Raw genomic sequence first — 23122 nt, 5'->3', positions numbered from 1 at the left:
AAATGGATAGAAGACCTGAATAGGTATTTCTCCAAAGAAGAAGCACAGATGGCCAATAGACATATGAAAACATGCTCAACATCACTAATCATCCAAGAAATGCAAATTTAAACCACAATGAGATATCGCCTCAAACCTGTCAGATTGGCTATCATAAATAAATAAAAAAACAACAAGTATTGGTGAGGACGTGGAGAAAAGGGAACCCTTGTACACTGTTGGTGGGATTGCCAATTGGCACAGCCACTATGGAAAACAATATGGAGGTTCCTCAGAAAATTAAAAGTAGAAATACCTTATGACCCAGCAGTTCTACTTCTGGGTATTTATCCAAAGAAAGCCAAAAAACTAATGCATAAAGATGCACCCCTGGATTCACTGCAGCGCTCTTCACAGTAGCCAAGATATGGAAGCAACCTAAGTGTCCATCGATAGATGACGATTGGATAAAGAAGTTATGGTACATATATACAATGGAATATTACTCAGCCATAAAAAAATGAAATCTTACCATTTGCAATGACATGGATGGACCTAGTTGGTATAATGCTGAATGAAATAAGTCAGACACAGAAAGATAAATACCATATGATTTCACTTATGTCAGTACCTAAGGAACAAGGGAAACGAACAAGCTAAATGAAAGAGACTCACAGATACAGAGAACAAACTGGTGTTTGCCAGAGGGCAGGGGGATTAGGGAGCTGGCTGAAAAAGGTGAAAAAATGAAAAAGTACAAATTAGCAGTTACAAAATAGTCATGGGATATAGAGTACAGCATAGAGAATATAGTCTATAACATTGTAATTAACTATGTATGGTGTCAGATGGGTACTAGACTAATTGAATGATCACTTCATAAGTTATATAAATGTCTAACCACTATGTTGTACACCTGAAACTAATATTGAATGCCAATTATAATTGAAAAGTAAAATAACAATTTAAATAAAAGATAATACCTCCATAAGAATTAAGGGAGGGGAGAAGTTGGAAACTAGCAAAGTTTTGGCTAGGAAATTGGATAGATGTGTGTAATAAGAGGGGCAAACTGAGTGGAAAATGTTGACTTTAAGGTCTGGACATGCTGAAGTTGAGATGCTGATGGGACATCTAAGGGGTATGTCAGGAAGCAGCTGAATAATTATGACTTGAGCTCAAGAGTAAGTTCTACCTGAAAATATAGATTTTGGCATCATCAGCCTAGACACATAGCAGCTGATAGATGAGTAGGTAATCAGTGTTGTTACATACTCAGTATATGCTGGACACTGCTGTAAATATTTCATGCAGATTAAGCAATTTAATCTTCAAATAACTCTACGAGGTAGGTACTACTATTAATCCCATTTTTTTTAACATATGAAGAAACATTTAAATGTTTCAGGCCTCACAGTTAGTAACCAGAGGAATCAGAAGATATCTCAGGAAATCTATATCTGCACATATAGTAGTCCCCCCCTTATCCACTGGAGATATATTCCAGGACCCCCAGTGGATGCCTGAAACTGCAGATAGTACCAAACTCTTTATATATTGTTTTTTCCTATACATACGTACCTATGATAGTATAATTTATAAATCAGGCACAGTAAGAGATTAACAACTAATAAAATAGAACAATTATAATGATATACTGTAATAAAAGTTATGTGAATAGTTTGGGGCCATTATTAAGTAAAATGAGGGTTACTTGAACACAAGCACTTCGATACTACACCTGTCAATCTGATAACTGAAACAGCTACTAAATGACTAACAGGCATGTAGCATATACAACGTAGATACACTGGACAAAGGAATGACTCATTTCCTGGGCTGAATAAAGTGGGATGGCATGAGATTTCATCACACTACTAAGAACAGTGGGCAATTTAAAACTTAAGAATTGTTTATTTCTGGAATTTTCCATTTAATATTTTCAGACCACAGTTCACCATGGGTAACTCAAACCACAGAAAGTGAAATTGTATACAAGAGAGACTACTACATAACAACCACTGTGCTATAAGCAACACTATAAATAAAGAGAATAAAGGAACACTAGAGGAAAAAGAGAATGAGAAGGAGCTGTCAAGAGGAAAACCAGAAAAGCATTGTATCATGAAACCTAAAGGAGGAGAGAACTTTAAGGAAGAAGTGATTGTAGGTATTGAGCTTGCAGGAGGTTAAGTAACTGATTATAGCTATATTAAAAAGAAAAAAAAAAGCCCACCAGAGTTAGCAAATAGGAAATCATAATGACTGAGAGATTTCCTGATGTCTGAGAGGTAGAGGCATGAGGATGCTACACAGATGGACAGGTGGGGAAATATAGTGTACACAACTCTTCCAAGAGAACTGCGAAGAGGAGAGAGCTAGAACTTAAGGTAAAGATTTTCATTTTTTAAAGGGGAAGAATTTGGAGACTATTATATGTCAAAAGAAAAGTCAGTAGAAAATGAAAGTTTTAAAGACACAGGACTCTGAACCTGTGACATTGACTATGAATGTAATGAGAATGAACGCTGAACAGAGACATTTTCAATCCATGATTTCTAACCTCGGATGGCCCTCGATGCTGCCTAGCAACTCTACTATATTTCCACAGTCCATTCACTCTCCCATTCACTAGTACAGTGGTTCTCAAAGGGCTGTCCCCAGACCAGAAGCTGCAACATCACCTGGAAACTTGTTGGAAAGGCAAGTTCTCAGGCCCACCCAAGATCTCCAGACTCAGAAACTCTGGATGGGGCCTTCACAGACTTTCTAGGTGATTCTGATACATTATCAAGTTTGAGAACCACTGCCCTAGATGACTAGTTTATAACTCCTCCTCTCTCTCTAAATTTCCAAACTTCCTCCTTCATCCTTGATTCAATCTAAGCTGACCTTGCTGCCTAACTCAATGAGAGAATAAAGGCCACCAGGAGAAAATCTCCACCAGTTTCTACCACATTCATTCACCTCTCTGCACCTGTGCCCAAATATTATGCCTTCTCTCTTCTTCCTTTAGATGAACTCTTTGTGCCCCTAACCAAGCCAGGCCCTCACTCTGTATTGGATCCCACCCCTTCTCACCTCATCAAGGACATTGCTTCAGCTACTCTCCTCTCTCTCCAACATCATCCTCACCCTCTACTAGATCTTTATCAGCAGCATAAATATAGTTATTTTTGCCATTTAAAAAATATTTTGGGGGTGGCTCCATAGTGTAGTGGTTATCATGTCCGCTTTACATGCAGAAGGTCCTGGGTTCCCACCCCAGGTTGAGCCACGGACCATACCCCAGTGCACCAGGCCCCGGGTGCACCGGGGCCCCCTGAGTGCTCCAGGAGAGCCAGTCCCTGGGGACGCCAAGCCCAAGCGTGTGAGAGGAGACACCCCGCCTTCAGAGATCCGGTTCTTAAGGGGAAATGGCAACATCCATAAGTCAGGGTTTGAAGTAGAAGTGAGGCGGAAGGATGCTTGATGAGAAGGAATAATAATAAAATAAATAAATAAAAATTAAATTAAAAAATATTCTTGACCTCACTTCTCCTTTTAGCTCCCACCCAATACTTCTCCTTCCTTTACCACAAAACTCCTTCAGAATTCTCTATACAGTACTGTATCCATCCATCTCTTCTCATTCTTTCTTGAACTCACCCACAATCAAACTTTTCAAAGTCATTCTTTTCAAAGTCACCAACAACATTCTAAATCAATTATCAGACTTGTCTTATTTAACCTGTATGCAGCTTTTGACACAATTGATCTTTCTTTCCTCCTTGGTAAGTTTCCTTCTCTTAGCTTCCAGCATACTACCATCACCTGGATTTGTTTTTCCTCTACTTCGCTGGGCATTCCTCAGTCTCTTTGATAGTTCCTACTCATTTCTAAAATCAACTAATATTGGAAAGCTCAAGGATTCAGTCCTTATACATCTCTTCTATTTATACTTGCTCCCTTGGTGATCTCTTCTGATCTCATGGCTTTAAATAACATCCATATGCTGATGACTCAATTTTATATCTTCGACCCAGAACTTGCCAAACTTGTATGGTCAATTGCCTTCTTGACATCTTGATGTGTCTGATAGACATCTCAAACTTAATATGTATTAAACCAAGCTCTTGACCTCCCACCACCCCAAAACTTAGTCCTTCCATAGCCTACACCTTCTCAATGTTCAGGCCAAAAATTCCCCCCTTTCTCTCACAGCAAACCCTGTTGGCTTTACATTCAAAATATACCCAGAATCCAACCACTTCTCACCACACTAACCCGAGCCACCATCATCTCTCACCAGATGATTGCAATGATCTCCTAAATGGTCTCCTGCTTCTAGTCTGGCTCTCTTCAGATCTGTTCTCCATTCAGCTGCTAAAGAAATTCCATTAAAAAAAGAAAAAGTCAGATCCATGTCCATCCTCTGCTCAAAACCTTCCAGAATAAAAGCCAAAGTCATCAAATTAGCCTTAGAGCCAACCCTACAAGGTGAAGCGCCTCCCTTATGTCTCCCTTACCTCGTCTCCCACTCTCTATCTCTCTCTTTTTACTCCAGCCACACTGACCTTCTGCTTCTTCCCCAAAAGTGGCAAATATGCTCCCACTTCAGAACTATTGCATTTACTGTTCCCTATACCTAGAACATTCTTCCCTGAGATATTCAGATGGCTCACTCCTTCACCTCCTTCAGGTCATTCAAATGCTACTTTCTCATTGAGGCCATCTCTGACCATACCTTACACACTCCATATCCTACTCCCTGCTTTATTTGCCTCCATAGGTATCATTACCACCTAAAATACTATATATTTCACTTACTTGATTATTGTTCTTCTGCTTCTACTAGAATGTAAGCTACTTGAAGAATTTTGCCTGTTTTATTCAATGCTGTATCCCCGATATCTAGAAGAGCACCTGGCTCATTCAACAGCCATCTGTAGAATGTGATCGCATGAGGGCCCTAAGGAAACAAAGGGTTGAGATCCGGAAGGGATTGCTCCTGAACAAGAAGAAATACACCTCTTCTAATCTTGAGCAAAATTCAGAATGGATTCAAGTATGTTTGCAGGCAGAAATTTAAGTATTTCTCTCCTGACTGCCCCTAGTTTCTCTAGGAAATAGAAGACAGTGAGGGACTTCAGCAGAGTGGTAATGGAAAGAAACATCAGCTGTGAAGAATGGGAGAGGGTGCTAAGGAATCCAGAGCACTCTCACAGATAGAGTAGGCAGCTGGGCCTTCAGGGGACGGGGGCCTGGTGTACTGGCTCTATTTTTCTAGGACTGATGGTCCAGGTGAAATTGAAAACCTATATTTGCCTTGACACCAATCTACCTGGCTGTGTGGTTTTCTTAACCACCTGCGGGGAGGAGGGAAAGGTTATAAATAAAGAATGAGAGCGGCAAAAATTCAAGTTCTGTCTCAGTTTTTTCTTGAAAGACCAAAGAGAACCCCTTCTACTGACTCTATGCTTCCTTTGTCATCCCCAATCACTGGTCTCATGTTAGTTAGTAAAATGAGCAGTGTCTTTAAGAGTAGAGAAAAAGAAGAGGCTAAAGAACAGGCCCTCTCCCAGGCCACCCCTAAAAACTGAAAGTTGATATATATATGCCCCGTCTCTCAAATTCTGGGTCTTCTCCCCATGATTCCTTCATCTTTCCCAATACCTTCCGGCTACCCGCTGGTGTCACATTCCTGTCCACTTCTCTTTGTGTTCCTGCCCCTCCAAACTCGCGTGCTTTTCGTCCACGTGGTTCTGTATACGAGTCTCCAGGGAGACCCAAGGAGAGCCGGGCTCTAACTACGCCACAATGGTTTCAAGCCAATAGCCGTGATGCGTCTCAGTGACGCGAGACGCGGGGTGTGGCTTTGCCTGCCCGGGAAGCCCACTAGGTGGCGCCGATTTCCCGGGGAGGTCCTTTCTGGGCCCCCGGCGGAGGTGGGGGAGAGGCGGGCAGGAGCCGAGGCCAGGGAGCCCTCTGCGTCAGCTGCTGCTCACTGCGCCGCGCCAGTACCAGCTGGGACTCACCCGCAGCTCCATGCTTGTGCCCGGCTCGACTCGTCCAACCTCCAAGAAGCAGGTACGTGCCACCTGTCGGAGGCTGGGGAGGAGGGACGCGGAGGTCAGTGCCGTTTGAGGCTCAAAAAGTAAGGTATCCACGACAGCCTGGGCAGAATGGGCACTAGAAATGGAGGGCGAATGCCAGCTGCGCGGAGGAGCTCCAGCTGCGGATGCCAGTTGTGTATGGGGGCCTGCCAGCTGACAGCCTAGGATGCCAGGAAGAACCATCTGTGTGCTGATCAATGTGTTCTAAGGAAATGCTGCTTTGGCAGGTCCAGGTCTCTGTGTCCTATGTGGGATATGGCATGAGTGTGGCATGAGTCTAGACACTAACAACCCCTTCCTCACATGTGCGTGCAGCTCACTCACTCTCTCCTCTTAAAGCTCCCAGGGGCAGCTACCGCTGGTCAGTTTGTCAAAGGGGTACAGTAGTCAGGTGGAAGGGGAGATTTTCCACCAATCCCAAATCAGAAAGAGGCATCTTTGAAAATCTCACCAATCCCAAACCAGAAGGAGGCGCGGTGCTCCAAGGCAAGTGATTGAGCCAAGGGAAGCCCTAGCCAACCCATTCTAGCTGTCCTCTGAGGAAGGAACATCTTCCTGACCTGGCTGCTTTTGGAATGGGCTGAGTTGGAGATTGAGCTGATGCTCACTTCCCCAGGCATGGGCATGAAAAGGTCCCCCAAGTTAGACCCCCTAAAGTGGAAGGAAGGAGAGCTGGTTGTGCTGGGGTTGGGGCATCCCCCACTCCTTTGATGTTGTAGATGCATGCCAAACTGGAGTCATCACAAGCCCTGGAATGAGGACCAGGGACAAGGGCGTCCTCTGAAGTGCATCATCAGGACACAAGCTTAGTCAGTAGCCTCTGCTGAGACAGGGTGGAGACACTATCTTGGGGACTCTCCGTCTACAGGGAGAGCCATAGAGAAAAAGACTGGGAGCCAACAAGTGCACCAAGACCTGAGAGGTTAAGAATCCTTCTCCTTCCTCCTGTGACCCTGTCCAGCCCAGTTCTGTGGCCCTGGAATCTTGAGCACTTCTACAGGTAGAGTGGAGCCACCCCAAAGCAGCCAGGCTTTCTCCTGGTAGGCTGGGAGAAGCCACACTTGCTATATTATTCTAGGCAAACGGGAAAGGAGCCTAAATGGGCCTGGCCCTTCTCAGCTGAGTGGGCTAGACAGCTGGGAATGTAGCACATCTCATTTGCCCTTGCCGATTACGGGACATGGACTAGCTCAGAAAAGCAGGGAGCTGTTGTCTGGAATAAGAACAGGGCACTACGAGGGGTAGACCAGAAGCCCTTTTCTCCCTAAGAATGTTTACCTGGAAGGTGCTACTACAAATACTACCACTAATTATAATAAGTGGAAGTATTCAATATAATAATAATTATCGCTACATGCCAGGAAATTTATAAACATTATTTAATTTAATCCTCACAACCGTGAGGTATAGAGTTTATATCTATTACTGTTGTTCAAATTAAATAATTAAGGTTCAGACAGCCTAAGTAATTTGCTTACTGTTTCAGAGCCAATAAAAGGGAAAGAACTAGAATACAAGCCCAGGCCTAGAAGTCCATTATAAAAGAGTTCGGACTAGAAACCTGAGAGCTGGTCCCCCACTGCCTCCCATGATTTGTGTGCCCTTGAGCAACCTGCTGTCCATCTCGATGTCTTCTCCATCTCAAAAGTAAAGGAATTGGATTAGCACTGTGCCTTCTTTAATTCTGTGACTGATATCTCCTTCTCCATATTTTTCCTCAATTCCAGCCTTGTCCCTCTACCCTCTTCCCAGTTGTTTCCCCTAGGATCCTCCCTCTGTTCCACTTCAAAATGTCCCCATTCAAAGGGTTCTCTAGGATCTCCTTACCTGGCATCATCCCATCAGGGCAGCCCCTTGAGGAAGGGCCTGTCACTGTCCCTTTAATTCTCCTCGGGTTTGGAATGCAAGTGAGTTGAGCCAGCCATCTCTGTGAGGTCAGATAAGATACTATATATATCAGAGTCAGTAACCTGAGATCCGGATTACCCAGCCCAGAGTCAGACTCCAGCCTTCCAGCTCACCACTGCCTCTCCACTGCGCTTCTGGCCCTGCTGGGGAAGGAGAAGCCCCCAGATCCTGTTCATTGCCCCTGGACACAGGTCAGTAGCTGCTCCGTTAGTATCTGAGCTTCACAGTGCCAGTGAACAGAGGGCCCTGGACTGTCTGTTTAGTGGAACAATTGAGAGGTTGCCCCGTCAGGTCCAATGGGTGCTGTGGGCAAGAAGGAAGGCTCAGGCCCAAGGACAGAAGAAAGATGAAGTCCTGGAGGAGAGGGAGAAAGCCACTCTTCTCTGGAGAGGGGGCGCCAGAAGAGTGCCTGGACAGAGGTGGCTGGAAAAGGGAATTTAAGGATTCCAGCACTGCCTCGGGGCCCATTTCATTGCCTTTTCTTGGCAGTGTAGAGATACCTACCCCCTCCCAACCTGAAACCAAGAAGCACCCAATAGACACACTACCCTGGGCCTACCCACTCACTTCTTTTCTACCAGTCAGGATTCTTGCTCTAATCTCCAATCTATTTTACCTCTTCTCCTGCCCCTCTCCCAGCCCTTGGGCAACTACTAGGAGCAAGACAGAGATGGATCCAAATTCCCTTGGATGAGCCCCCAGCCAAGGCATGCAAAACAATTAGGCACAAAACTGATGGGTCAGTGGGTGCCAGCCCATGAGAAATCGAGGTACTCATGAGAAATCGAGGTACTAGTGACAGGTTGGAGGGGAGGAGGCAGGCTGAGGCTCCTAGACAAACTCTTAGACTATGTGAGGACAAATATCCTGCTCCGCCCACAATCCTCCACTCTACCTGCATCCTCCACACCTGCCGGGACATCCCTCAACCCTGGAGCTGACACGTGTGCCCAGACAGTGCCTGAGCAGCTGAGAGTGAGGGTTGGAGAGTGTAGATAAAGGGAGACAGGGTCCCTCTCTCAGCCCACTTTGCCCTTCAGATCAGCACATCAGCAGTGCCTTTTTCCTTCATTGTTGGCAAGTGGCTGTGGGAAGCTCTGACATCACCACTGTGAAGGTTCCCAAGTACCTGACAGGACTGGCTGGTTCTCCTCCACTCACCTGTCCTGGACATCTGGGCATGAGGGAAGGGACTGAATCCTATTGAGGCATGCCTCTGAAAACCACCTAGAGACTTTCTATCCAGGAAATGGCAAAGCGACAGAAGCTGGCATGCCTTCACCCCAGAAAGCAGAGCCGACCTGGGCAGAGAGGAGCCAGGAAGGCTGCTGGGATGTGGAACATTACCCATCCCCTACCCTGGGGGCCAGGAGTGCCTGGGATTCCTGGGGAGCAAGTCCCTCCCCTGGCTGGGCAGGTTAGGGAGCCTTTCACATGAGCAATAGGAAATGACAGTGGCTGATTGTAAGAGGGTTGGCTTCCCTAGGGGGACAGGGTTCATTTTAACCCTTGACTCACCCAGCCTGGGTACCTTGTGGAGCTAGCCGAGCTGCACCAAGGGTAGGAAGCTGGAAGCTATGTCCATAACCAGGCCTCAGGCCAAGGGCCCTGGCTGGAGCTAGACACTAGTGCCAGGGGGCACGCAGGAGCTTGGCACCACAGATGAAATGGAGGCCTCCTGGGCCATCTCTCAGCTGATCAGTATTGTTCTGGGGCTCAGGTTGCACCTAGCTTCGCTTTCATTCCCCTGCAGTGGAAACTCGGAAGGAGTGCTCCTACAGAAGTCTGTACTTGCCATGCTGTTGCCTAGACAGTGATGCCTGGATGCCCCAACACTACACCTCAGGGAGAGGTCAAGATAGTATGAAGTGGGAGGCTTGGCTTCAGGGTGGCTGTTAGAAGACAGAACACAGCTCTGCCACTCTTCCCATCATGACCTTGGGAAATCCACATCACTTCCACAAACCCTCGTTTCCTTATCTGCAAATGGGCATAATAATAGCACCTACTGCTTAGAGCAGTTGTGAGGATTAAATGAGTTAATCACAGTGTCCCAGAAGTCTTAGTGCAATTTTAAGCTTTAATAACTTCAGAAATATGAATGCTAAATGCTTCATTTGGATGTTTCATTATTTAAATTTCTTGTCTAGTTTTTAAATTTGGAATAAAAATATTTTTAATTTCAATTTAATGTGAAAAATTAAAACTTCAAATGATGTTTGTAAGCTTAAGGCATTTATTCTTCCAAAAAGAATTAAAGTTAAAAACTGCACTGAGACTTTGGGAACACTCTGTATGAGCGCACTTAGAAGAGCACCAGGCATGTGGCGAGGGCTGTCTGAGTGCTGGAGTTAGGGCTGCATGTGAAGCATTCAGCGTGGTACCTAGTCCAGAGGTGTTCAATACCTGCTGGCCAGGGTGATTGTGCTTCACTCACATGTCCTACCAGGAAGCTGAATACTCTGTGCAGAGGAATGCTGCTGCCTGACCCAAGAGGGGGAAATTGAGAAAAATGAGGGGAAACTCTGGCAAGAGCAAAAAAGAGTGGAGGCACCTCTGAAGATGATATGGAGGAGGAGCTTGGCAGGTGGACGGCCCCTGTTGTCTGAGGTGACAGCACCTGGGGAGGTGCCCCCTGGAGTCAGTCACATGCCTGCACTTGCCAGCTCTGGGTAAACAATGAAAAGGAGCCAGGCATCAGGGCCCCACTCCCCACCCCCCCCCACCCCTGCACTGGGCAGGGAGGAGGTAGGGGGATCCCAGCCAATCGGCTTGCCTCCCACTGCCCCATGAAAGGGCCATTCAGTTCAGGCTGTTCCTGTGGCAACGGAGAGACTCAAGGAGACCCGCAGCCATGTGAGTGTTCATCCTGTCCCTGTCTTGTGCAACAAGGCAAAGGCCAGGGCCCTGGCCCACTCTCCCACCCATGGTGCATTCTGAAGCTTTCTGGGTCATCCCTGCCAGGTAATGCCAAGGGGCACCAACCCAAGGTGCCTGCTCACCTGGAAAATACTAGCACTTTTCTCAAGAGTGAAACTGGAGGACTGGGGAATGGGAAAGGCATGCTCAAGACCTCAGCCCCAGTAGGGATTCTCTCCCCAGACATGGGAACTGTAAGCCAGAGGTCAGTGCTGAGAAGCAGCTTCCAAGGCACTGTTAGTAATAGCATAACACACTTCCCCACTCACCCACCCAGGGCTACTCCGGGGAGGGGGGGGCCATCTGTCAGTTACCTGCCAGATTGGAACAGACAGGAAAGCAAGGATTTAGGAGCCCTCCTAAGACTCTGGGCCAAAAGGTATGACTCCATCTCCAGTCCCTGACCCTTCCCAGGGCTACTTATCAGCTGCCCCAGGGCCGGCCTTCCCTATCCAGGCTACGCCTTGTATGGCCCCTGCACTTCTGCATCATTAGGGCCAAGAGAGATCACAAGCTTGAGGCACTGCCTGCAGAATACCAATTCCTGGGAGCCTTAGTGTGGGAGAGAGGGAGAGAGAGTCTAGGGAGGAGTTCTGAGCTCATGCCCTGGTGGGGGTGGAGGGTCGTATCTGATTGGCTGCCCAGTGTCCCAGAGCCCAGCTCCTGAGACCTGGAGTCTCTTTGACTTTGAATTATTGATGGAGTTCTCATCAATAGTGAAAGAGAGCAGGACTGGTCCCAGCCCCAGCCCCCTGTGCTTCTGTGTCTCCCCCGGCCACCCTCAGGCTTCACTCTCTTGTCCACACCTTAGAAAGTTAAACGAATGGGAGGAAAGATTGTGGTTCCCCTCAACCCTGAATGAGGTCTTCCTACAGCTACCTTTTCTTAGAAAGGGGTGAAAGTTGTGCTGGAGGTGGAAGCGCAGTGGACAAGGGAGTACACACAAAGGTAGGGCGTCCCCAGGCCAGGTAGGAAAGAGTGGACTATAAATGTGGACTAGGTTTTTCTGATGCCAGCCTGTACTGAAAATTGCATGGACTAAGTTTCTAGTGCTCTCTGCCAAGCCCTCAGCATTTGAGGCTTGGCACCAGCTCCTCTCTGCCCTAATGAGCTGGCCAACCAGCCTGGGGATAGCTGTGGGTTGCCCAAGCCACTAACTGCTAAATAGCTAGACTGGCCACTGCCTGCTCATCCATTCATCTCACTGGGGGCTCTTCTCACTGGGGGCTCACCTCACTGGGGGTTGCTGGGGGAAGCCTTGGTGCTCAGAGCTGAGGTCAGAGGCCGCCAAGGCCAGGAGATAGCCAGCTCTGATAATATTACAGGCCTACAAAGGGACGAGCTGGGCAGCAGGAGCCAGGGAAGAGATAATAACTACTGTCAGTGTTGAAGGTTTTCACACGTTATTATCTCATTTATTCCTCAAAACAGCTCTATGAAATAGGAATCATGATGATGATTATACTCACTTTACAGGTGAAGAAATTGGGGCTCAAAATGGTTAAATGACTAGGGCAAAATCATCCAGTTAGTCAATCACAGAGAGGGTCAAAACCAGCCCCTGTACACACTACTCTGAGAGTTGTGGATGACTCTGCCCTCCCACCCCCGAAATCTCCCAAGAGCCCCTGATGGCCCTCAGGAAAGGGGCCTGATCCCACTTGCTACTCTTTCCAAAGCACCTTTGCTCTCCAGCTCCATTGTAAATAAAACCTCTGAATTTAGAGTAATGGAGGGACTTTATAGGTCACCAAGTGAGCCTAAATTTGATGAGAAGGGGTGAATCAAGGTAAAGTGGAAAGAGCATTGGGCTAGAAATCTGAAAGACCTGGATTCCAATCCCAGCTTTGCAAATGTGTGACCTTGGACAAATTAGCGTCACTTTTTCCATCTGTACAACAGAGAGGTTAAAATGGATGACCCTTTAGAGCCCTCAAAACTCCTTAATTCTGAGATTCTGTGTTCCTTCACCAGACCCACCCCAGAGGTAAAGACTGGGAGTTAAGTACAGGGAGTGCTTCCTGCAGTTCAGGATTTTAGCCTCTAGGGGGCCCCCTTTGCACAAGTCATTATCCCCATGAGCAGTTGGGGATGGATGTTAGTAGGGGAACTCCTGGAAGGGCACAGACCCTAACTCTACTTAGAACAAAACACAACCCAGTGAAGAGAGTGGGTTCTACCACACTACCACGCAAAGATCCCTATCCGTACCCCCACAGCAGGTGACCATGTCCAGGGAAGGACTCTCCTTTGGGGTCTAGAGACCAAGCCCCCTCTCAGCCACATGCTCACTCACCACCGCCTCCTCCCAGCCCCCATTATTTCCTCTAATGAGCCTCTTTTTCTTCACCAGGAAGCTGATCCACTCCAGCTCGCACAGTCAGGAGGGAGGGAAACAGTCTTAACTCTTGAACTCTCCACTGTTCTCAGTCCAGAGGGTGAGGGCGGTGGCATCCCTCCAGCTCAGGAGTTTCTGCAGAAGCTGAGGAGAGGAAGCTGGTGGGATCTGGGTTGGAACACTACGTGAGGCTTGGAGGGCTGCAGAGGGTGGGCAGTCCCTGCTTTCATGTTTGGGTCTTTGAGTAGAGCACTCAAAGAGGCCAGGATATGCTGAGATTGACTGCCCTGTGTCATAAGAGCCAGTAACCTCTGTGCTCTCGCAGAGGTGTGATGAATGTGTGAGTGCAGACCTGTGTGCACATGCGTGCATGCACATGCATAGGCTTATTTCTCAGTGGCAGGCCAACCTCTTGTGGAAGTGGACTGTTGAGATCTAAGGTTCTGGCCAACTGGGGATGAAGAGCAGGTACAGTGGGAGCCTGACACCTGACAAGGCCCTCTGACAACTGCTTTCCTTGTCTTTCAGCCCATGAGGCTCCCAGGCCCCACTGAGTGCAGCCCTGAAGGATGTCCCAGCTCTCCTCCACCCTGAAGCGCTACACAGAATCGGCCCGCTACACAGATGCCCCTTATGCCAAATCAGGCTATGGCACCTACACTCCCTCTTCCTACGGGGCCAACCTGGCTGCCTCCTTCCTGGAGAAGGAGAAGCTTGGTTTCAAGCCAGGCCCCCCAACCAGCTTCCTCACCTGTCCCCGTACCTATGGCCCCTCCTCCATCCTGGACTATGACAGGGGCCGCTCCCTGCTGAGACCAGACATCACCGGGGGTGGTAAGCGGGCAGAGAGCCAGACTCGGGGCACTGAGCGGCCTTCAGGGAGTGGACTCAGCGGGGGCAGTGGATTCCCTTATGGAGTAACCAACAATTCCCTCAGCTACCTGCCCATGAGTGCTCGTGATCAGGGGGTAACCCTGACCCAGAAGAGGTCGAACAGTCAATTAGACCTGGCCAGGGATTTCTCCAGCCTGCGGACCTCAGATAACTACCGGATAGACCCTGGGAACCTGGGCCGTAGCCCCATGCTGGCCCGCACACGCAAGGAGCTGTGCGCCCTGCAGGGGCTCTACCAGGCAGCCAGCCGCTCCGAATACCTGGCCAACTATCTGGAGAACTATGCTCGCAAGGGGAGCACACCACAGGTGCCCACCCAGACCCCTCCCTCACGAGTCCCTGAAGTCCTCAGCCCCACCTACCGACCCAGTGGCCGTTACACTCTGTGGGAGAAGAGTAAGGGCCAGGCACCTGGGCCCAGCCGCTCCAGCTCCCCAGGGCGAGAAACTATGGTGAGTTTGCCTCTTGGGGACCCGGTGATGGGCTGGGGAGGCAACCACTGATATAGAAGAGCCAGGTTGAGGGAAAGACTCCCAACTCGACTAATGATCGAAGGTGGAGGTTTTCTTCCCAAATCTCTTGGCAACTGCTCCTGCAGCCCTAGTGCCGACAAGCCAGGGAAGTCATCTAGGCATATCTGGTGCCCTCGTGGCTCACTGTCCTGTTCAGAAGCTCTCCCACTCTCCCCAGGAAACCCACTTCAGGACCTGTACACTCGACGATGGTCCAACAGCACTCCCGGAAATGTACAGTTACACCCACATGCACTACGATTCCTACCCTCTACTTTTCCACTCAACATGCCAGGGTCCCATGCAGGCCCTGCCTCATCCTGGACTGGATGCTGAGGCCCCCAGACCACCAGTGTTCTCTGTGGTAAGAGAGGCCTCTGTGCTCTGGTTGCATCTCTCCTCCTGCTCAGGCTTTCGCTTCCCAGCCTGGAGACCTAGCTTAGCCTTTGGGCCTAGTCATTGGGGAAGAGGTACTCTCTTATGACACTAACTGGATCAGGACCAGGATGCCAGGACAGCAGTCCTTATCATGTGTCTTTGGAGAAAGTGGTGGAGAAACTTGTCTAGGTCTTTAGACAATCCAGTACCTCTATATTCCAGTACCTCTATATTCCAGTCCTGCCTGGGCTTAAAATGAGGGAAGAGGCTCTGCTGAGCAAAGGCTGGCTGGTCTCACTCGCATCTAATCCCTGAACACACCTCTCCTAGGGCACAGACTACATTCTGCCTTTTCTGTAGCTGTTAGTGACCCATTAGGTGGCTAATGCTCAGAGGATGAGAAAGAAAGCATATCTCTAGATCCCTTACCATGTGCCTAGAGCAGTGCAGAGCTCAGCTGATCTGCTAATTGCATGTGTGGATGGTGAGTGGAGTAGATGGATGGGTGGATGGACAGATAGACAGGCAAGCATATGGGCAGGAGAGTTAAGTGTTGTGTCTCTGTTACCTTATAAGCCCTTCCCCTACTCCTAGAACATGTGCCTTTTTGAAACAATAGCTACGTCACAGCAAGAAATGCTGCTTAGGGGGCTTGTCCAGATAAATGGAGCAAGGGTGCAGAACAGGGGTGGGGCTTTGGGTCATAGACCTTGAAGCTTGGCATAACTAAAGGGTCTTGAGAGGACGACTTTGATAACATTACCTAGAGAGTCTTGGCCTTGGTGGGCCATCTGTGAAGTGCCATGAGAGATAAAAAAAAAAAAGCTAGTGCCTGCCAGGACATTCAGACCCTGGCAGGGCAGGGTTGGCTACTACACTGGAGGGCTAGTGTAGAAGATGAGTGGGAAACAACACAGGTGGCCTGGGAGAGAGATCGTGTTTTCTGAGGAACATGTGCTTGTATTGGAGTATAATTCACTTGGGCATGTCTGGTGTTGCTCATCTCGGGGAAAATTAGAAGATGGTTCTCAGTGGAGGGGCTTAGATCCTAGAGGCTTCTGATTCCTCAAAGTGGATCTGCAGACCTCCTGTATCGGAATCACCTGCATCAGAATCACTTGGGCCCCACCCAGATCCTGTGAATCAAACACTCTAGAGATAGTGCCTGGGAATCTGCCCTTTTCACAAGCTCTTCAGGTAATAAGCACGCTAAGGGTTGAAAACCTCCTCTCCACAAATCAAGTGCAGACCCACCCTCAGCCCCAATCATGAGAGAGCAAGGTCTCCACCTTTCCTGGGTAGCATACAATGGGACTCTGCCTCCTTCTAACAGACATATCCTGAACCTCCCTGGAGTCCGTTGCCCTCCACTCCACTCAAAGTGGATACCCAGGTCCCACCCGCAACCCCACTCCCAGAGGCAGGGTGAGGGGAATTTTGAGAAAGGACCTCGGAGGAATGGCAGATCACCCTGGGGCACACTTAGCCACCCTAACATCCTTCCTTTCCTTCCAGAAACAGCTCACAGTACACTTAAGTAATGCCAATAACACCCTACAATTAATTTAGTGTTCCACTCTGAGCTCACACTCACATATTGCCAACTGGGAAAGACCCCTAATAGGTCAATGGTGTAAGACCCTGATTTAACCTCACCCCCTCTCTCCTCAGCACTCTCATCTGGAGCTGACTAGGTCTTGCTAAAGTGAGAACAATCCTGCTCATGGGGCATGGACCACTTCTTTCTAAAACTGGGTAGTTTCTTTTTACAGCTGCATTTGGGGATCTTACCTTCTCGTTCATTCATTTACAGAGCTCAGCTTACTAACAGTATAACCTCAGAGGAGTTCTTTAACTTCTGAACCTGTTTCCTCTGTAAAACAAGAGTGATCAGAATTCCCACTTCATAGATTATCATGAGGAATTGAAGGTTGTGTGTGTAAGGGCCTGGCATGAAGTAGGTACTCAATGAATGTTTGTCCTCCTTGCACCCTCCCAGGTGCTTTGGGAAGCAAGAGATATGTGCACCTGATCCTTGCCCTCAGTGCATTCACAATTAACTTGGGGAAATAAGTTCTTAAAATAGCTGCAATAGAAGGCAGCCCTCGATGTTTTTAAGTGTCATAGGTGATGGGAAAGGGAGAGGTCTTCTGCAGCTGGGATGGGCTGCTGTGACCACCAGAAGGAACGGTTTGCCTCTTTAACCTTGGACACTTCTCATCTGAGCTCTGTTTCCTATATGACCATCCATAAAAAGGAATGGTCATATTTGCCCTGCCCATCTCATAGGGATGTCATAAGGCTCAAAGCAAATAATGGATGTAGAAGAATCTGAAGCCAGTACAATGCTATGGAAGAGTCTGTGTAAACTTAAGGTGGAAAAGATGACAGAAAAGGGGCGTTTGGCAGCTGACTAGAGTCGGGAGGGGAGCAGCCTTGGGAGGAACAAAGGTAAGAAAGTGCTCCTTTGGCAAGATCAAGCCTGATCTGACACCTCTGAGGCCCCTGGAACAGATCACTTGAACTACAGTTGGCATTCATAAACAGAGGTCAAAAGCAGGCCCCAGCCAGGGCACAGAACAGTTCTAACCAGACTCATTCCCCTCATTAACAATAACAGGCAACATGAACTTGGAATATCACAGACTCAGCTAAACACAGAACTGGTGAAGGAGGAGACATGAATTCTGAATAACCTTCCATGCTTGCAGAAGCGCCAATAAAGTGCTGGTCCCCCAGGATGCAGCTCAGCCTAGGATAAATGAGGGCTGCCCCAGGCTCTACTTTCTGTTTAAAATGCAGACAGATTGTAGAGGAGGGATGTGATGGTTCAGAACTGGTATATAACAAAAAAGCTTTCACTACTCCCAGTGGAGACTCCAAGCCAGGTGAGTTGGCCCTGCAGAGAACCAGGAGCCCAAGTACCCAACCTGGTCATGTCCCCACTCTGCCCCACCTCTCCTGTTCCCCTAGCCTATGGAAGGACAAGCTGTTCCCACTGAGCCCTGCCAGGGCAATGCTTTAACCCCTACAATCCATCCTAATCCTCCTCCACTCCACCCCTTCCAGCCGCTCCCTCCCCAGCCCTGGCATTCTGCCTGCCAGCCTCAGCCTTACCTTCTCCCTGCCCTGCCTAGGCCACCCTCTCCTCTCTCCCAAAGAAGAGTTAGGGGTCAGTCCTCCAGAGAACAATCTCCAGGCCAGGCACCTGCTGCTCAGATGCAATGCCAGGAACTGAGGCTTAGAGCCTGGCCCAGCCCATTCTCCGCACACAGTCTCTTCCACACCCTTGCCCTCTGCTCTGGGGCCTGCTCTGGGAGCAAAAGGTCTGAGAACCTAGAGTACCTGGGTCCTATTTGCCCCTGGGGCTGCTGACTCATCTCTTGAAGCCTTGGTTTCCAGCTGGTCAGTGACAGGGAGATTATATAAGCTGAGGTCATATAACTTTTCTCTTGGGTGGGACTTTGGACTTGACTGCTGCCGTGAGGTGGGGAGGGGGTGGACAAGTTAAGGATGACGGGGCTGCCCTAGAGCTCCTGGGTGAGAAGTATGACCTTCCTCTTTCATCCCTTGCCTTCTCACTATTTACTCAGCCACTCTGAACAACAACTCTGCTGTCCTGTTTGTCCAGCTTAGCTGCCTGAGACCTTGGGGCCTGTCCTCACCCAGTCAGCCACACTAAGAAAGCTGTACTTCCTGAGGGCTTGAATCTGTGCTAACAGCATGAGAAGGTCACTCAGAGGACACCTTAAGCCAGAGGGGTCCCATGGCCAGGACCACTATCAGCTGCTGAGAGAAGGAGGGCAGTTGGTTTATGGTTTGTGATTAGAGTCATCAAGACACTGATGTCTCTGTCTCTTGAAGCCTGGCTATGGGCTGTGTCCTGGCTGTTGGCCTTGGTGCTGCCTTACCCAGGCTCAGTTTCTCAATCAGTGCCCAGCACCATCCTCTCTGCTTCCTCCTCCACCCCTACTCCAGGATGTCTTCATGAGTTAACATGGTGTTGGGGTGGTACTCAGCAACGTGTAAGTTAATCTAAGTCTGGCAAAATGTTCCCTGCCCCGGCAGAGACGTTCCACTGACCATCAGCTCTAGAAATGAACATCATTTTCAGGGCCCAGAGCTACACAAGTGACCCTCACCTTAATGGATACATAAAACTGGTGCCCTGAACAGAGGTATAAGCAAGAGAAGGAAGTGTGTGGGCCTCTGGAATCCAGCTGGTTCAGGCCGGACTGTCCTGAGGCTCCAAAGAATACAGAGCTTTTGGCCTCATAGGGTAAGATTGATACAGAGAAGCAGAGCTTCCTACCAGCCCTCCCTCCCCAAGGGCACTTGTGGGCTGAAAGCCCAGCCCCCAACAAGGACTCTGAACCCTTACCAGTTCAACCAGTCAGTCAGGCCACCAGTCTTTCCGTTTGCAGTGGTAATAACAGCTGTGTACTGGGAGCAGGGCCACTGGCTTGAGGCATTTGCCTGGGCTTGCACAGTGTTTCCACACCGCGGACCAAGCTTCCCACTAAGATCTTAGAAAGCAAAATACTCTCAGTCCTGCCCTCACAGAGCTAATTCTGAGTTTAATTTATTTATACTCCATCCATGCCAGGAAGGATTTGAGGTGAAGAAAAAGTACTTATCCTACAGGGGAGGCAAGGCAAGCACAGGCTCTGAGAAATGGCAATCTCAGGCTACAAGAATGAATGGTGCTCAGATCAGGTCAGTATATCGGAGTCAGAGAGTCACGAAGCCAGAGCCAGATTCAGATCCCTGGAGACTACAGTCATCCCTCCGTATCCACTGGACATTGGTTCCTGGAGCCCCTCAGATACCAAACTCCACCAATGTTCAAGTCCCTTATATAAAATGGTATAGTATTTGCACATAACCTGTATTTGCATATAGGCTGCAGCAGGGTATGCCTACACATCACTTCATTCATGTGCTGGGCACTAGGCAAATTCAAGTTTTGCTTGAACTTCCTGGGATTTTTTTTCAAATATTATCCATTTGAGTTTGGTTGAATCTGTGGAAATGAAACCCACAGATACAGGAGACCAACTGGGTCTTTAATCCATCCCACTTCATGATATGGCACTGAAGAGAAAGGGTCTCATAGGGGCTTGGCTAGTTGAGAAATGAGCCAGAATTCTTTTTTGGTTGTGTACAACAGCAGTCAGACCTGCTTGACAGGATGACCCTGCGTGAATTCTTTCCCCTCCCCCCAGACTTCTCAAAGAGCTTTCCCCATCTGGGCCTCCCTCTTCTCAGCAATGCCCCTCACCTTCTGCATCCCAGGAAAAAGAGAGCATGCTGACAGAATGCCATGATGTCCTAGGGTGGGAGTACTCACATCACTGGCCTAAGTCATGGGGAGATAAGCCAAAAGCTCCCGTGGCTGAGCTACTGTTGGACAGCAAGTCCTACAGCACCCTAACTCATGCAAAACCAGACTCACCTTACTATTTGAGGCTCAGTGGAATTTCCAGGATGCCCAGCACAACCTGTTCTGGCCCCCGTTAGAGATGAGATCACCATTTATTAAGAAGCCCCTAAGAGAACCCACAACTGTGCCCTTGAGGAGGTTTCGGTGTGGTGGCACAATCAACATACAATCTAAGACCATTTACAGAAGTCTTAGAGACACTTAAAAAACAAAGATAAATATATTAAGATAAATTAATACAGTATAAACTGAATACTAGCAGACTAAGAGTATGCAGTAACGGGCGGTTTAGAGCTGGGTGGAGTTCATTAGAGAAGGCTTTGGTGAAAACACAATGTTGAGCAAAATTTATAAGGAGGTAATTGGTAGAGAGCTGGAAGGGCATTCCAAAATCTCCTAGTAGTTGTTAAAAGTATGGGTTTTGCTATAGGACAAGTCTGAGTTCAAAGTCCCACACTGTCATTTACCAGTTTTTTAGTCCTGGCAAGTCATTTGAACTCTCAGATCTTAAGGTTCTTCATCTATAAAACAGAGATAACAGTTCCTACATCACTGTGTTATGGAAGTTAACTGGGATAATATATCTGAAGCACTTACCGGTGCCTGGCATTTAGTAAGTACTTAATCAGTGACAGTTTTGTTTTTTAAGTGAGAGAAGGCTAGTGCTGAAGCAGAGAAATAAGAGCAAGTTGGTTGGCGGCAGGGATCAGAAAAGAGAGAGGGTGGTGACAATGGAAGGAGCCTATGGACAGACAACCTCAGAGACAAGGGTACCTGATGCTTCTGGACTGGATGCAAGAGTCAGGTGGCTATAGGTGTTTCAGGAAAGTGATGCGATCAAATGGAAGCATTGCTTGCTGCAGACAGTATAGGACTGTGGTTAGAAGTGTATGTACAGAAAAAGGCCATTGTGTTTTGTTCAGAGGCCAGGTTTGGCCATAGCAGGAGGTGGACAAAGATTGTGACAGTGGAGATCACCCCTCCTAAAATGACCCTCGTTTATCACCAAGTAGAAGGCCCTGCAGCTCCTGCCTCCTACCTACTCCTCCCACCACTACTTCTGGAAAACATGGGGGCAGCTATCTATGCTCCCTCCTCATTAGCATTAAATTGCTGTTTTGTGGGTGGGCTAGGGTACAGCCATACATGTGTTCTGGACACATTCCCCATGTGGCTGTGGTCATGTGTGCAGCGCAGTGTACATGTGGGGATGAGCATGCCAAGAGGAACAGAAGGAGGCCACAGATGAGTAACAGCTCACACTGCTGCCTCTCAGAGTATTTTTAAATGCTAAAAATACTGGCTAAAAATAGCAACCTCCAAACAAGATACTTTCTCCAGGCAGATTCTATGTGGGTCCCTGATAGGTGAGGCAGAGGTAGCACCAAATAAAACACAAAGACATCTGATCTTCAGGCACTGCTGCACTTAGGGTCAGAGTATACCCTCACCCCACCAGCTGAGCACCATTTCCCCACCATTGTGTTACTTTAGCCCCACCTCCCAAAAACAAATCAAAATTTGAGATTCTATGAAAGATGGAGAAGAGGCCAGAAAAGGTTCTTACCTGGGGCCAAAAGGGACAGTAACCTATTGGACCTTATAAAATATGAGTATTGCCTCTCTTAATAATATGCCAAGCTAAGACTGGAGGGAGGAGGGACACTCAGTCCAGAAGCCTTGGAAATCTATCTCCTTAACGTGGGCTCATCTACCCTCATGGACTGTGTGGATGCTGGGCTCCAAGAGGGCCTGAGTCCCCACTGAATGTTGTACAAAAGTTTGTGTGTAAGTGCATTTTTCCCCAAAGAGACTACAGAGCTTTCGTCGAGTTCTCAGGATAATCTGCAGTCCCCCAAAAGTTAGGAATTGCATGCTGCCTTAAGGGAAGTTCGCCCGGCTGACACTCGGTCTGCGGGCATTATAGACGATTTCTTATTTCATTCAGCATTATCCCATCTACGTCCATCCACGTCATTGCCCTCCCGTCCTGCCCACCCAGGGGGTTGCAGGCCTCTGCGACGGGCTCGCCTGGCCAGTTGGCGGCTGGGGGCGGCCGAGCTGGTACCCAACCCACGGGAGGCGCGGGGGTGGACAGCCAGGCGGCCTCTCCTGGATCCCCCGCAGGCTCCCGGGGACTGGGCGGAGAAGGGGGCGGAGCAGGCTCCGCCCATGCGCTGACGTCACGGGCCCGAGGCGCCTGCGGGGCTGTCAGTCCGCCAGGGCAGCAGAGCCGGCGACCGGGCTGTTGGCTGCGCGCGCCGGGGAGGTTGAGGCGGAGGAGCGCGCGGTTGGTCCGCCGTAGCGGTTACCGCCGGGCGTGGCGGACGGTGTCCTGTGGCGACTTCGCCGGTCTTAGCGTCCGGGCTGTGGGACCGCGCGGTACACCCCCGTGCCCCCTTTGCCAACGTTAGGCGTGGGGCGGAGCCCGCCGCCCGCCCCCCAGCATGCGCACCTCGTACACCGTGACCCTGCCAGAGGAGCCCCCCGCCGGCCCTTTTCCCGCCCTCGCCAAGGAGCTGCGGCCGCGCTCCCCTCTCTCCCCTTCCCTGCTGCTTTCTACCTTCGTGGGGCTCCTGCTCAACAAAGCCAAGGTACGCGGGGCCCCTTTCCGGCACCCCCACGCGGAGGGCCTGGGGTTCTGCCTACTTCCCGG

At 49.0% G+C, this 23122-nt stretch overlaps 1 protein-coding gene and 1 long non-coding RNA gene across 6 annotated transcripts in view; one reads left to right on the top strand and one right to left on the bottom strand.

Moving 5' to 3' along the window:
• LOC120605714 (uncharacterized) overlaps positions 1-5751 on the bottom strand; it is a 98656-nt gene extending 92905 nt beyond the window's left edge. The window contains exons 1-3 of the long non-coding RNA XR_005653688.1: positions 5635-5751; positions 4789-4930; positions 4268-4344 (exon numbers count right to left, since the gene is read on the bottom strand). This is a non-coding gene — a long non-coding RNA (uncharacterized LOC120605714). The remainder of the gene's footprint in view (positions 1-4267; positions 4345-4788; positions 4931-5634) is intronic.
• A 130-nt stretch (positions 5752-5881) lies between these two features.
• Positions 5882-23122, top strand: part of USP2 (ubiquitin specific peptidase 2) — a 25517-nt gene continuing 8276 nt past the window's right edge. For 2 of the 5 annotated variants that reach the window (XM_039866656.1, XM_039866654.1), the window contains exons 1-3: positions 5882-6048; positions 13768-14585; positions 14824-15009. In XM_039866656.1, coding sequence (XP_039722590.1) covers positions 13809-14585; positions 14824-15009 — 963 coding nt within the window. In that variant the 5' untranslated portion in view covers positions 5882-6048; positions 13768-13808. Of the gene's footprint in view, positions 6049-8012; positions 8174-13767; positions 14586-14823; positions 15010-22678; positions 23061-23122 lie in introns of those variants that run through there. The other 3 variants (XM_039866655.1, XM_039866657.1, XM_039866658.1) reach the window with 3 other exon arrangements.

The sequence above is a fragment of the Pteropus medius genome, unplaced genomic scaffold (genome assembly GCF_902729225.1).
Source record: "Pteropus medius unplaced genomic scaffold, Ma_sr-lr_union100, whole genome shotgun sequence".
In the NCBI taxonomy this organism is placed as follows: domain Eukaryota; kingdom Metazoa; phylum Chordata; class Mammalia; order Chiroptera; family Pteropodidae; genus Pteropus; species Pteropus medius.
The sequence above is the reverse complement of the archived record's forward strand: the minus strand, read 5'-3'. Positions and strand labels throughout refer to the sequence as shown.